General features: G+C 39.2%; 1 protein-coding gene across 1 annotated transcript in view; it reads right to left on the bottom strand.

Moving 5' to 3' along the window:
- RASA2 (RAS p21 protein activator 2) overlaps window positions 1–15083 on the bottom strand; it is a 156524-nt gene that overhangs the window by 57095 nt on the left and 84346 nt on the right. The window contains exons 7-9 of the mRNA XM_089683513.1: window positions 14563–14635; window positions 13410–13486; window positions 1306–1407 (exon numbers count right to left, since the gene is read on the bottom strand). Of these exons, the coding sequence (XP_089539639.1) occupies window positions 1306–1407; window positions 13410–13486; window positions 14563–14635 (252 nt within the window). The remainder of the gene's footprint in view (window positions 1–1305; window positions 1408–13409; window positions 13487–14562; window positions 14636–15083) is intronic.

The following is a 15083-nucleotide window of genomic DNA, read 5'->3' as shown; positions in this document are numbered from 1 at the left end:
GTACTCCCTTTCAGGGTTAGGGACTGATGTGAATGTACAATATATATGTAAAGTGCTGCGTAAATTGACAGCACTATATAAGTACCTGTAATAATATTAATAAAAGGCTGTAATACCAGATTTGACCAGCAGGTGGTGATGAATGTAAACGCTTTCAGTACATCAAGCAGGGCTGTAGCTGCAGAGCTCAGTCTGAAAAAGCTATCTGCCTGGCAGTTTCTGGCTTTAGTACTTCACAAACTTGGAACAAACATACAGCATCCAGATTCTTTATATTATTATCTGTATATTTGTTTTAGACAGTGTTCCAGAAAGCCTTGGAGCGCAACGCATCAACCTAATGGGTAGGCAACTAGAATTTGCAAAAGCATAGCCAAGAAATGGCAGGTCATATTACTTCCGTCATGACAGGTGTACTTTAATGCAATATCCAGTCCTACCAAGCCTTTATAGGAATCTGCAAATGAAGGTCATTTTTTCAATGTAGAGAAGCTAAAACCCTCTGATAGTTTGTAATCGGAAACCTCATTTAACACAATTAAGAATAAAAACTAGCTAATCTCATAACCCACATCTAGAAACAACTGCTATAAGAAGAGTGCTTGAGTGTAAAGCAGCTTTAACACACAATTCACCTATGTGTGTAAATGTCTGCATGCTGGTGATAACAGGTGTAAACCTATTTCTTTAGGAGGGCTTACATGTCTGTGAAGGTTCTTATTTATCCAGGTCTTGACATACAGAGTAGTCAACTGGACTTGTTCTGAAATACTGAAGGTGTTTGTTAATGCCCAAGCAGCTTCTTCAGTTCCAATGGCTGTCAGGAATCTAACCTGGCATTTATATTCACCTGGATAACTATGTTGCATTAATCCAATCACCATGGAATGTGCTAAGGCAGATGTTAATGATTTAATAGCACGATGGGATGTATGAATGTCACCTAATGCATCCTATTTTATTAATATGAAGGTGTGAATAGCTATAAAATTGCTGATGCGAGATGGTCAACAGCATAATATGTGGGTAACAGACAGATAAGAAAGCATAGACATGCAGTAACAATCATATGGAGTATATTCAGAGTTATCCATGTGGCTATACATATTGTGGTATGATCTTGAAACTCATTGGAGTGGATTGGATAAGCTGCAAAATATATTCAACATTACAGAACAAGCAGAGTTGAATGTGACTACTACTAGCCAGTGATGTAAATGGTTCTGCATTCTCTGTAAAAGTGCTGTAAGAGGAATACATACACAGTAGGGAAATCAGTGTCCTGTCAAAAGAAGGGATACATACCATGCCCTGTGGGTCGAATCATTCCTTAAAACACTCACTGACGTTCTGACCTCTCCAAGAAAAACATCTTGGGCAAGATTTCCATTGTTCCACAGATCCACTCTGCAAAAGGGAACATTATGTGACATACATGGCCATTTGCATCTTATTACAGCTTCCTGTTAATGGGATCTTCAATAAACTAATACTGATACATACGAAAACAGCATTAAAACAAGGACCAAACAACAGCCCTCTATTTTTGCATTGATAAAACCTTATTAGAGTTAGACAGAAAAGCATTATAACATAAAAGCCCAGGTAAGGAGGGCCACACAGACCCTAGTTAATTCCAAATGAGGTAATGGTGCATCTTAAAACAGGGTCCTGGAATCATTTATTTTTGGCATGTACAGAACTGCATCTATTCAGGTACCAGAACTGTGATACTGCTATACTAGGGGTCCCAACTGGAGAACTCCACTCAGGATAAAGTCACCAGTGAACTTAAATATCAGATACTGCATTTCTTTTTTACTGAGTTGGAAAAGCACTGATTGCTAGTAATTGCTTCAGATGAGGCTTACTGTGTAAATATTGTTGCTAAATAAAAATCTTAATTCTGTGCATTGCTTAGTCGGTACCATAACAGATATGCAGACTTGCAACAAGCAAAAAACATTTTGAAGAAAGTGTTACTTTTCCTTCTAAATGGTACGTCCAAAAAGAAAAGAAAAAGGGGGGCTGTTCTGTATCTTCTAATGCTTGGAGTTTTCATTTAATGGCTGACCACCAATGGCTTAAAAATAGGTCTAGTAGAAGAAAATGAATCAAGGCAAACATTTACTTAACAACTATGCTAAAATGTTCATTAACTGATGTAGAACCATAAGCAATTTAACCTTTAAGTAGCTTACTCAACCTTCTAAATATTCTTAGGCTTCATTCATACATCCACCGAGACTACAAAGGAATGTTTTTTCTATGCCTGGGAGTCTCGGGTGTTTGCATACAGCTACAGCCTTTACAAATCAATGACAGGCTGACAGACATCATGGCTGTACACCTGTAACCACACATCCAAGCAGTTACATGCGTTTGGAATGGAAGAGCGAACCTGACTGGAGTCTGCATCCAGAGCCAATCATCTGTCCCTATGCACTTGGATGTGCAGCTTGTATTGACTTTTACAGGCTACTGGCTGGGGCTGTATGCAAACACCTGTGCCTCCCACACAGAAAAATGCTCCTTCACGGTGTACAGCTCTATACAGCTGTGTGAATGAGGCTTTACGGTGTGCTGGGATCTCCAAGCTCCACCACACTTGCAACAAGTGTAATATATTTTTCTTGGCCTTATGCCAGCAGTGGTCACCAAGTCAAAAGTACTAGTATCTACCTAAAACTAATAGGTTTTTGGTGAATCTAAAGGCTAAGTCCATCTTTAAGACCATGTTACATTCACATTTAGGGTGCAACAGGCTGTCAACCTCCCCTTCCCCAAAAGGCCCTCCCTCTGACAGTGTGCGGGGGTTTGACTCCCCAGCATGCCAAAACAGGGCAGGTGATCTTGTAGTTCTCAATGGAATACAGGGGCAGTGATCACTGCACTGTTAGCCCATCGACACTTTCACTAGCTTTCTAACTGAAAGTCTGACCCTCGGTACAGAAGTGCCTACAGGAGCCTGCAAACTGTACCCACAATCCACTAATCACCACTGCAATGCTTTGCAAGCTTGTTTACAAAAAAAAAAAAAAAGTTATTTTGCAATCTGTGCATTTGCTTATTTTTGCAAAATGTGGACTTAGCCTTTAAAACTAAAAATATTTTTAAGCAAAAAAAAAAAAATACTGTAGTTAAAATTGTCCATGTGATCCCCTTAAAGGTATATATAATAAATATAAATAAATATAATTTATAAATACATATTCAATAATACTCAACAAAGCTAGAGTTGCTAAAAACTTACAAGTGCAGTGGTGAAATGACCACTGCACTAAATTGATGATAAAACTGGAGCATAAATGTTAAAGTCAGAGGACATCCCCCCCGCCCCCAAGTAGCTATGTAATAATGACATAACTTTCAGCTGTTACTGGTACCTTACTGATAAGGAAGCAAGAGATTTAATGTCAGGAACGTTCTTGGTGTAAATTAGCATGCACAATAAAGCTTGCTTGTGACAGGCACCCACGCATACCTCAGAACAAGAGATTGCTCAATCGATGTGATGTGACTGCCAAGCTTCCATGATCACATTACAAAGCAGTTTCAAGATACACAACCAAAATGGCAATTATGCTCAAGTCAAAACAGACTTTTATCAGTTATGTGTCAAAGCACAAGACACTACACACACAAAGCACACAAACCCCTAACTACTAGTCTCAAACTATACTATAAATAAGAAACATGCAATTAATCTGCTTATACTCATTAGTAAAGAGCAATCTTGAGGGGGAAAAAAGAGGAATCCCTTTTGCTGCTACAGGGATCACACACAATAAAATCACCTCTATAGCAGTAAAGGGACAGACACACATCAAAACTGCAGACACATGCCGCTGTCACTGCTTACCCTCCAGCGCTTGTCTGCAACAACAGCATGTAACACCATAAAAAGGACAAGAAGAATGACGCATAAGGACCATGCATAATTATGATGCTGAAAAGGATGGCGCACAAAAGATAGAATATGGCAGCTCTCTATCCAGAGTAAGCAAATAGTTTGGTGAAAGTGCAACCATTATCCACGCCACCGACTCCTGCAAATACAACAAGCAGCAATGGCAGGGCCATTGGTTTGGATTGTAAGAGGCAATTATCGATGTAATTTCTGCCCCATGTATGGCAAAGTAATTAAAAGAAGTTCATTAGTTACAGATACACTTTCAGCATTGTAACAGAAATACAAACAATAGATAATTATTTGATAATTGTTGAGTGCTGCCTGTGTGCTATTCATCTCTGTACACAACTTCCTGGATTTCCTGCATACATTTTACATCTTCTTTGTTGTTAACTGCCAAATTCTACAGACTACATATTCCATGGTACCTTGCTGCCTGCAAGCAATGATTCTTGTACTGACTCCACCTGCTGAAACTCCTTTTAGAACCTCTGTTGCTCAGAAGACAGGCTCTGTAAAATCTGTGACACAGCAGTGCCTACCCACAGGGCATAGTGGTTACATGTCACATAATTCAGGTAAATGTGTGGGATTCTTCATAAAGTAAATTTACAAAACTTCAAAACTGTTCAGGTTAGTTCAGCTAGTAAGAACTGAAACACAATGTGGAAACAGAGACATGATTTTACATTTTAACCATAGATATACTTTAAAGATTAATTTTCAGTTTCCCACAGAAACTAACCCAGTGTCGTTTTTACTCTTTCATACTGCAAAGAGTAAATAAAAAGAATGTAGCTACAATGAGCAATAAGAACCATTTTCCTCAATATACTTGGTATGTTAATTTTTCCCTAATAGATATATTCCCAATACATAATACACCACTATACTGTAATAAATTCTATGTCAGTTCAAATGTTTTGAAACTTTGTCCATCTAGCCCTAGAATTTACACCGCTCTGCCAGATAGCACAACTAGGTTGGTGACTTCACCTCTCTGGACTGCAGTTAGAGAGACCCTATCATGTCCCTAAACACAAAGGTATTATTATTCACCTCTCTGGAAGCTTGGGTCTCCTATCCTCCCTACAGTCCAGCACTGCAACAGTCACAGCTTGGAACAGGGAACATGGGCACTGTACACTTCCCGGAAGTGTTTAATTCTAAACAGTCATTAGAATAGTCTGCAGTGCTGGAAAGGAAGAATAGTAGGAGACACTGGTACCCAGAGATGCGAGTAGAATACCACTTATGTTGCAGGGACCTGCTGTTTGGTGAGTTCTCTCCCTATGTGAGTCATATTATACCCAGAGTGGTGTTTCAGAAACTAAAACAAAAATTAAAGAGAGTGTGTGTGTGTGTGTGTGTGTGTGTGTGTGTGTGTGTGTGTGTCAGGTTTCTGTAAAAAAATGAGACAAAGATAAATAATTTCAGAACTTTTTCCACCTTTAAAATGACCTATAAACTGTACAACTAAATTGAAAAACAAACTGAAATCTTTTGAGTGGGGGAGAAAACATAAAAAACTAAAATAATATGGTTGCATATGTCCTCTTATAACTGGGGATGTATATGTGTTCAGAATTAAGCAATCACATTCAAAATCATGTTAAATAGGAGTCAGTACACACCTGCCATCATTTAAAGTGCCTCTGATTAACCATAAATAAAAGGTCAGCTGTTCTAGTAGGTCTTTCCTGATATTTTCTTAGTCACTTCCTACAGCAAAAGCCATGGTCCGCAGAGAGCTTCCAAAGCATCAGAGGGATCTTATTGTTAAAAGGTATCAGTCAGGAGACGGGTGCAAAGAATTTCCAAGGCATTAGATATACCATGGAACACAGTGAACACCATCATCATTGAGTGGAGAAAATATGGCGCAATAGTGACATTACCAAGAACTGGATGTCCCTTCAAAATTGATGAAAACTGGTCTGAGAGGCTGCCAAGAGGCCTACAACAACAATAAAGGAGCTGCAGCAATATCTGGCAAGTGCTGGCTGTGTGGCATATGTGACAACAATCTCCCATATTCTTCATATGTCTGCGCTATGGGGTAGAGTGGCCAGACGGAAGCCTTTTCTTATGAAGGAAAACATCCAAGCCCAGCTAAATTTTGCAAAGAACACATCTGAAGTCTCCCAAAAGCATGTGGGAAAATGTGTTATAGTCTGCTCAAACCAAGGTTGAACTTTTTGGCCATAATTCCAAAAGATATGTTTGGTGCAAAAACAACACTGCACATCACCAAAAGAACACCATACCCACAGTGAAGCATGGTGGTGGCAGCATCATGCTTTGGGGCTGTTTTTCTTCAGCTGGAACTGGGGCCTTAGTCAAGGTAGAGGGAATTATGAACAGTTCCAAATACCAGTCAATATTGGCACAAAACCTTCAGGCTTCTGCTACAAAGCTGAACATGAAGAGGAAATTCATCTTTCAGCATGACAACGACCCAAAGCATACATCCAAATCAATAAAGGAATGGCTTCACCAGAAAAAGATTAAAGTTTTGGAATGGCCCAGCTAGAGCCCAGACCTGAATCCGATCCAAAATCTGTGAGGTGATCTGAAGAGGGCTGTGCACAGGAGATGCCTCTGCAATCTGACAGATTTGGAATGTTTTTGCAAGGCAGAGTGGGTAAATATTGCCAAGTCAAGATGTGCCATGCTGATAGACTCATACCCAAAAAGACTGAGTGCTGCAATCAAATCAAAAAGTGCTTCAACAAAGCATTAGTTTAAGGGTGTGCACACTTATGCAACCATATTATTTTAGGTTTTTTTATTTTTACTTCCCTCCACCTAAAAGATTTAAGTTTATAGGTTACATTAAAGGTGGTAAAAAGGTCTGAAATTATTTATCTTTGTCTCATTTTTTACATCACAGAAACCTGACATTTTAACAGGGGTGTGTAGACTTTTTATATACACTGTATGTGTGTGTTGTGCTGCTCAGACAAAGCAAAAAAGCATCCTCATCCACCAAACAATATGCAAGTGAAATCATATATACAGTCATGGCCGAAATTGTTGGCACCCTTGATATTTTTCCTGAAAATCAAGTATTTCACACAAAAAAGGTATTGCATTAACACATGTTTTGCTATACACATGTTTATTCCCTTTGTATGTATTGGAACAAATATAAAACAGAGGCAGAAAAGCAAATATGACATAATGTCACACAAAACCCCAAAAATGGGCTGGACAAAAGTATTGGCACCCTTAACTTAATATTTGGTTGCACACCCTTTGGAAAACATAACTGAAATCAGTCGCTTCCTATAACCATCAATAAGCTTCTGACACCTCTCACCCGGAATTTTGGACCACTCTTCCTTTGCAAACAGCTCCAGGTCTCTCTTATTGGAAGGACACCTTTTCCCAACAGCAATTTTAAGATCTCTCCACAGGTGTTCAATGGGATTTAGATCTGGGCTCATTGCTGGCCACTTCAGAACTCTCCAGCGCTTCTTTGCCATCCATTTCTGAGTGCTTTTTGACGTATGTTTGGGGTCATTGTCCTGCTGGAAGACCCAGGATCTTGGACGCAAACCCAGCTTTCTGACACTGGGCCCTACAGTGCGACCCAAAATCCTTTGGTAATCCTCAGATTTCATGATGCCTTGCACACAGTCAAGGCACCCAGTGCCAGAGGCAGCAAAACAACCCCAAAACATCATTGAACCTCCACCATATTTTACCGTAGGTACTGTGTTTTGTTCTTTGTAGGCCTCATTCCGTTTTCGGTAAACAGTAGAATGATGTGCTTTACCGAAAAGCTCTATCTTGGTCTCATCTGTCCACAAGACGTTTTCCCAGAAGGCTTTTGGCTTACTCAAGTACATTTTGGCAAACTGTAGTCTTGCTTTTTTATGTCTCTGTGTCAGCAGTGGGGTCCTCCTGGGTCTCCTGCCATAGCGTTTCATTTCATTTAAATGTCGACGGATAGTTCGCGCTGACACTGATGCTCCCTGAGCCTGCAGGACAGCTTGAATGTCTTTGGAACATGTTTGGGGCTGCTTATCCACCATCCGGACTATTCTGCGTTGCAATCTTTCATCAATTTTCCTCATCCGTCCACGACCAGGGAGATTAGCTACAGTGCCATGGGTTGCAAACTTCTTGATAATGTTGCGCACTGTGGACAAAGGCAAATCTAGTTCTCTGGAGATGGACTTGTAACCTTGAGATTGTTGATATTTTGCCACAATTTTGGTTCTCAGGTCCTCAGACAGTTCTCGTCTCCTCTTTCTGTTGTCCATGCTTAGTGTGGCACAGACAGACACACAATGCAAAGGTTAAGTGAACGTCTCTCCTTTTTATCTGCTTTCAGGTGTGATTTCTATATTGCCCACACCTGTTACTTGCCCCAGGTGAGTTTACAGGAGCATCACATGCTTGTAACATTCTTATTTATCCGCAGTTGTGAAAGGGTGCCAATACTTTTGTCCAGCCCATTTTTGGAGGTTTGTGTGACATTATGTCGAATTTGCTTTCTTTCCTCCCTTTTTTTGTTTTGTCCCAATACACACAAAGGGAATAAACATGTGTATAGCAAAACATGTGTTAATGCAATACGTTTCGTGAGAAATACATGATTTCCTGGAGAAATATCAAGGGTGCCAACAATTTCGGCCATGACTGTACATAGTGTAACAAACTAAAACTCTGTAAAGTCTCTTTGAAGTGTGTTAATAGTGATCCTTTCAAGTCTCTTCCTTTACAATATATACCACCACAGATATTCCTACTGGTAAGTGATCCCACTATCCCAGTGCTCAGGGGTGAAAGTCACGTGACCCATAATGCTACGCGGTGGGAGGAGCCAAGTGACACAAGAGCAGGAGAGTCAGAAGTGAGGTGAAACTCTGAGTGCTTGCAGTCCAAGTTGTTTATAATTGTCTAAATAAAATTGTGAGCACCCTAAAATATATTAAAAAAAAGCCGCTATGCACAAAGGTAACCAAAAACACCTTACAAAATGTACTGTAAAAGGGGGGTGCAGCGCTAAGAAATTAAATGTCAATAAATAAATATATCTGTAAATGTGTTTCCAATATAAATACATAAAAAGCTCATAAAACCAGTTCAAATAGTGAGTAAGACAGTTCAAAAGGTGACTCTTGTGCTCTGGTTATTCTGGAACCGGTGTCCGTGCAGTAATAATGTAAGTAATGCACACTCACCAGGCGCGCATATAAATTGCGCCTTATATCAGCATTCCAGGTGTCATCAAGAGGAGTCAGGAACTGGGTAGTCTTCCCTCTAAGGGATGGTAGGTCATCAGACAGGATCCTTGGGGTTTTACAGGTGATCCACGTCCACCAGAGTTCCCCTTAAGGGGTTAAACCGGTATTGCTCCCTGGGTAGGAGATTTCCTCTCTGGATATAAGGATTCCTCCTGAGGCAATTTGTCTGACAATTTAAGGCTCCCCCAGGGGGTTAGAACAAAGATACGCCCATAGTGTAGTAGATAGATGAAAAGTATGAGGCAAATAAAGTTAAAAGTCGATGCATCAAATGGTAAACAAAACATTCAATGAGCAAACAGGACTGACTGTCCGATTTCAAAGATGGCCGCCGGAGCTCCACGTTGCTCCGGCGGCGTGACATCACGGCGTGATGTGGCTCCTCCTGACGCATATTGTGCACACGCACGTCTTCAGAGGGGGGACGCTAATCACACTGCGCCGTCCGCCGTTCACTTAAATGGTGGTTGGCGCATGTGTATTCCACAGTCGCCATTGTGAAGATCAATATTCAATGCGCACGCACGGGAGAGCGGGCGCCATTTTTTCTTGGTTCTCAATGTAGAAGATCAGAGCAATGTTTGAGTATCCAAATATGCAGGGATAAGTAGCGAAGGTTTTGTTCAACAAATGAACAGTTCACTAGGGGCTATATTATAATGTAAAACTTAAAATCATTACAATATATGAGGAATATCATTTATAAATGGCATGTGCGTAATATACAATCTTCATATTAAAGGAAGTTTCTAATTGTTTGCCATGTGATATACTTCTGTGACAATGTGAGTACAATACTTTCAATAAAAACGGTTTGTTTTAAACTACTGCACTATGGAGGCCTTTATGTGGTTGCAAGTTCAGTTTACAGAGCGCAGTACTGTTGACATTAAGTGAAGGCTTTAACCACTTCCCGACCGGCCTTGTATATAAATGGCCGGACGGTGGCACTGCAGGGTCAGGTGGCCGTCTATAAACGGCCTCCCCGCACCCTGCTTGTGCGTGCTCCCTGGGAGCGCGCAGCATCGCGATCCGGTGCCCGCTGTGTCCTCCGGACACAGTGAAACACCGATCGTCGGACGGGACCTCTGTACGAGGTCCCGATCATGTGATCACTGATTGGCCAATCAGTGATCACATGCAAAGTAGTAAGCAAGATGTCACTTGTGACATCATTGCTTACTATGTGTGAAATCTGTGAATGATCACAGAGGTCACATGGTACAAGGCTATTCACAAAAGCCTTGTACCATGTGACAAGCTGTGACCAATCACAGCTCACTCAGTTCTTCTCAATGAGTGCAAGAATGCACACAGAGAGAAAGAGAAATGATTGCTTTTACATCCTATATGGGTGTAAAAGCAATCAGTGTAAAAAAAAAAAAAAAAATCTTCATCACCCCTCACAAGTAGTACAGTGTCACCATGGTGACACTGTACTGCTAGGGTGACAGTATGTAAAAAAAAAAAAAAATAAATAAAAAATAATAATATAAAAAAATAAAATAAAAATGTAAAAAAAATGTTTAAAAATTATAATTTTTGCTTATAAACTAATTTGGATTTTTTTTTTACTAAAAAGATAACGGAATAAATTTTGGCTAAGATTTATGATGAAATATTATTTATTTGCAAAATTTTATAAAAAAAACACTTTTTTTCAAAATTTTTGGACATTTCATTTACATAGCAAAAAAAATACAAATCCCAGTGGTGAATAAATACCACCAAAATAAAGCTTTATCTATCTCAAAAAAATGGTAAAAAATTCATTTGGGTGCAGTGTTGCATGACCGCGCAATTGTCATTCAAAGTGTGATAGCGCTAAAAGCTGAAAATTGCCCTGGTCAGGAAGGGGGTAAAAGTGTCCGGTCTGGAAGTGGTTAAAGATACAGACACCCCTAATCGGTGGATATAAGAGGAAAGCCATGACCAGTGTGATGATCATGGTGGCCCCCAGCTGAAGGGAAAAACGTGTTATTTGACCTATTATAACGTTTTGGTCAATACATGAAGGCGAGGGTCCACCTTGGATTCAAGTTTTGCAGTGGAGCACAATTTGTAATTTACAGCACAGGGATAGTGGGATCACTTACCAGTAGGAATATCTGTGACAGTATATATTGGAAAGGAAGAGATGTTAATTGATCACTACTAACACTTCAAAAGAGACTTTACAGATATTTAGTTTATTGTTACACTACGTATACATGATTTCACTTGCATAATGTCTGTGGTGGATGAGGATGCTTTTTTGCTTTGTTTGAGCAGCAAAACACAAATATATATATAGTCTGGCTGAAAAAAAGACAAAAGTCCATCCAGTTCAACCATAAAAAAAAAAGTTATAATCCTAGACCTACAGTTGATCCAGAGGAAGGCAAAAAACCCAGCAAAGCATGATCCAATTTGCTCCTGCATGGGAAAAAATTCCTTCCTGATCCCCCGAGAGGCAATTGGATATTCCCTGGATCAACTTTACCTATAAATGTTAGTATCCAGTTATATTCTGTGTATCCAAGAAATAATCCAGGCCTTTTTTAAAGCAATCCACTGAGCTGGCCAGAACCAACTCTTGAGGGAGTCTATTCCACATTTTCACAGCTCTCACTGTGAAGAAACTTTTCCATGTTTGGAGATTAAATTTCTTTTCCTCCAGACATAAAGAGTGCCCCCTTGTCCTCTGTGATGACCTCAGGGTGAATAACTCTACACTAAGTTCACTATATGAACCACTGATGTATTTATACATGTTGATCATATCCCCCTTAATCTCCTCTTCTCAAGAGAGAATAAATTCAGTTCCTCTAATCTTTCCTCATAGCTGAGCTCCTCCATGCCTCTTATCAGTTTGGTTGCCCTTCTCTGTACTTTCTCTAGTTTCCCAATGTTCTTTTTGTGAATTGGTGCCCAAAACTGAACTGCATATTCCAGATGAGGTATTACGAGTGATTTGTACAGGGGTAAAATATATCTCTGTCTCTGGAGTCTATACCTCTTTTAATACAAGAGAGAATTTTGTTTGCTTGGCATTGCATGCCATTATTAAGCTTGTGATCTACCAGAACTCCGAGATCCTTCTCATGGAGAAATATAAATATATATATATATATAAAAACAGTTTTTTTGTATGCGATGAACACACATCTCTAGTGTCTGCAGCTCTGGCACTTGACACGTTTATTATTTAGAGTAGTGGTAGCGCACAATCAACATTCACTATTTGGTGTTGAGACACTGATTTGGCTGCTGTGGAGGAGCCCATGGAGGCTTTTGATTTTATGCTATGTTTGACCTCTTTTGAACACCAAGATCCTTCTAAATAGGTGAGGGCACACCTGAATAACACTGTGGTGTTTTGTAGCAGAACACTGGGAGATTGGTGGTGTTGGACACTGGATAAAGTTCTGTGACACATGATCAACTATTTAGAATTTTATAACTATTATTGTGGTATTATCTTTCAAGTGGACTTTATGTGTCTTTGCACAAGTTACATTATTTAAAAGGATAAGTTCACCTTCTTAAACAGGTTACATGTACCACCTGTTTTTAGGGTGGAACATGTTCCTGCTCTTGCAGCTCTCAGCCCTCATTCCCCCCTCACTGTGACAGTGGGTAGGAGATCTTCACAATTTAAAAAAAAAACACAGCTGTGCGGGGATCCACCCACCCGATTAAGTCATTCATTCAGAAAGTTCTGTGAATGGGAGAACTACAACTACTGTCGGCCTTTGTGACTGACAGCTTGTATTTCTCAATGAACTACCATGAAGTGGTGAGCGCTTTAGGTAGTTCATGGATTCTTCCTGTCGTTGTGTAACAAGGACAGCTTACAAGAACAGTCTGCAGAAGCCCTACATATGCTGATCACAGGTGAAATGCTCTGCAGGCTCCTAATAAATGCACATATTTTTACCTGCAAAAAGATATACAATTATAATTGTTTTTTTAAAAGGTGAACTTATCCTTTAAGAATTTTCACTATTTTTTTTTTTAACACTTTATGATATTTTAGTGTGTGTGTGTGTGTGTGTATGTATATATATATATATATATATATATATATATATATATATATATATAAAATGGCTCCCATGTGTATTTCATCTGTGTTTGACTGAAGTTGCAGGTTTATTTATTTATTTTTAAATATAACCTTTGTGTAAACCTTTACCAAAAGCAGCCGTTATAAAAGCATGGTTTTATAGCAAAAAATACTATTCTGAGCTACAAACCTCACTTCCAGTTTTTCTATATCTTCTTCCTCTACTTGAAATTGGGACTTCTTAGTGTAGCTGCTCGATCTTGTCACCTGAAAAGAGTTGTGTATGAATACTTATTTTGATAGAAAATTAAATATTTATTGATTTAGTAATACATTCAGTAACACTAAATAGAGGCTGCAAACACTCCCTATATAAATAGTGTCTATTAAGGGGCCAGAAAATGGCACACAAAATAAGTTGTACAGTAGGGAATATATTTTAAACACACAGCTGACATCCTGCCCAGAAATAGAATTTCATTAAAAAAAAAAAACAAAGTCCATTTACATGCCTAACATGGAAAATTGATGGAAAATTAGACCACACTTCTCCGCTTTTCAAAAGTTATGGGTAGTTTTTACATACAGTACAGTTATGCATGATATTTCATAGTATAGCTAAAGGTTTATGTCCAGTCAAAACATTTCTTTTTTGGAGAGAGTGAGGTAGGATGACAGCTCCTCTTAAGTTTTTACTGTTATGCAGGGATCTGTAAGAAGAAATCTCCAAAAGCATTACAAAAATTTGTATTGTGTTTCTTTAGTACAGAAGGGGAAGACTAGAACTCCGTCAGAATTTCTGTGTCCCATTTGTGGGGAAGGATTAGAAGATTAGAACGGTTTGTTTTTCACACTGTCTGAAAACTGAAAAATGTTTTGGCTGCACATATACTAACTTTCTGTTTTATATTTGATGGTAATTTAAAGCTTGGAAATGTCAATATAAAACTATACTGAAAATCTGGAGCAAAGCCACAGGTAATACTGCTGCTCCCCATCATATACTTATATTGACAGACAATGGTTACTGTGCCAGGAAAATAAAATCAACACAAAATAGGTTGTATGAAAAATGCAGGTACCTAGGAGAACCAGCCAGTGGAGAATAACTTCTATTTTGAAAGCAGCAGCTCTGGAGGACACAGATCAAACCAGTGTATTCCTTAGGAGTCTTGTGGGGAAATTTCATTTTATTATCATCTTTTATTTTATTTTTTTTCTTTAGCTTTATCTTGCAAGCTGGTATGAAAACCTAAATATCCCCAAACCACCAATTTTTAAGAGAGAACAGGTTATACGTGTGAGGTAATTTTCAAATTTATCACACGTGTAATTCAACTTGCCTCAAAGTAGAACTTCTCATTGAACTGAGGATTGCTGGTTTTCTTCTTCACTTTGGTTTTCTTTTGATCGTTCCTAAAAGTGAATGCCAGAAATTAAAAGCATGCTTTCTCTGCTATATCTAAAAAGAAAATCCTAGTCTACATTTTAATTGGAATGGAAATAAATGCCTGCTCTCCCCAGTCTAGTGGTCTATGCAGGTCAAATTCCGGTGCCTGTTGGACTGCAACCATATTTAGATTCTCTACCTCAGGAGTAGGTAAGCCTTGCCACTCCAGCCAAAGTGAAACTACTAATCCTGTCAGGTCTCTGCCTCTGGGAGTCATGCCTGGAGTGCAGAGGTGGTCTACCCCTGCTCTACATGGAGGCTACACTATGAAAATGGAAGTTGTTAGTACAAGGTCTGTCTGATGGACTTCAGTTAAGTTGAAGGGCACTTAAAGTGTTACTAAACCCACAACAGTAAAATCAGTCTGGATATGCAGTAAAGCATGCTTGATATACTCACTGTGGAACCTAAGGG

Source organism: Staurois parvus, unplaced genomic scaffold, assembly GCF_062004578.1.
Source record: "Staurois parvus isolate SC_StPar_1 unplaced genomic scaffold, SC_StPar_1.0 ptg000312l, whole genome shotgun sequence".
NCBI lineage: Eukaryota > Metazoa > Chordata > Amphibia > Anura > Ranidae > Staurois > Staurois parvus.
The sequence above is the reverse complement of the archived record's forward strand: the minus strand, read 5'-3'. Positions and strand labels throughout refer to the sequence as shown.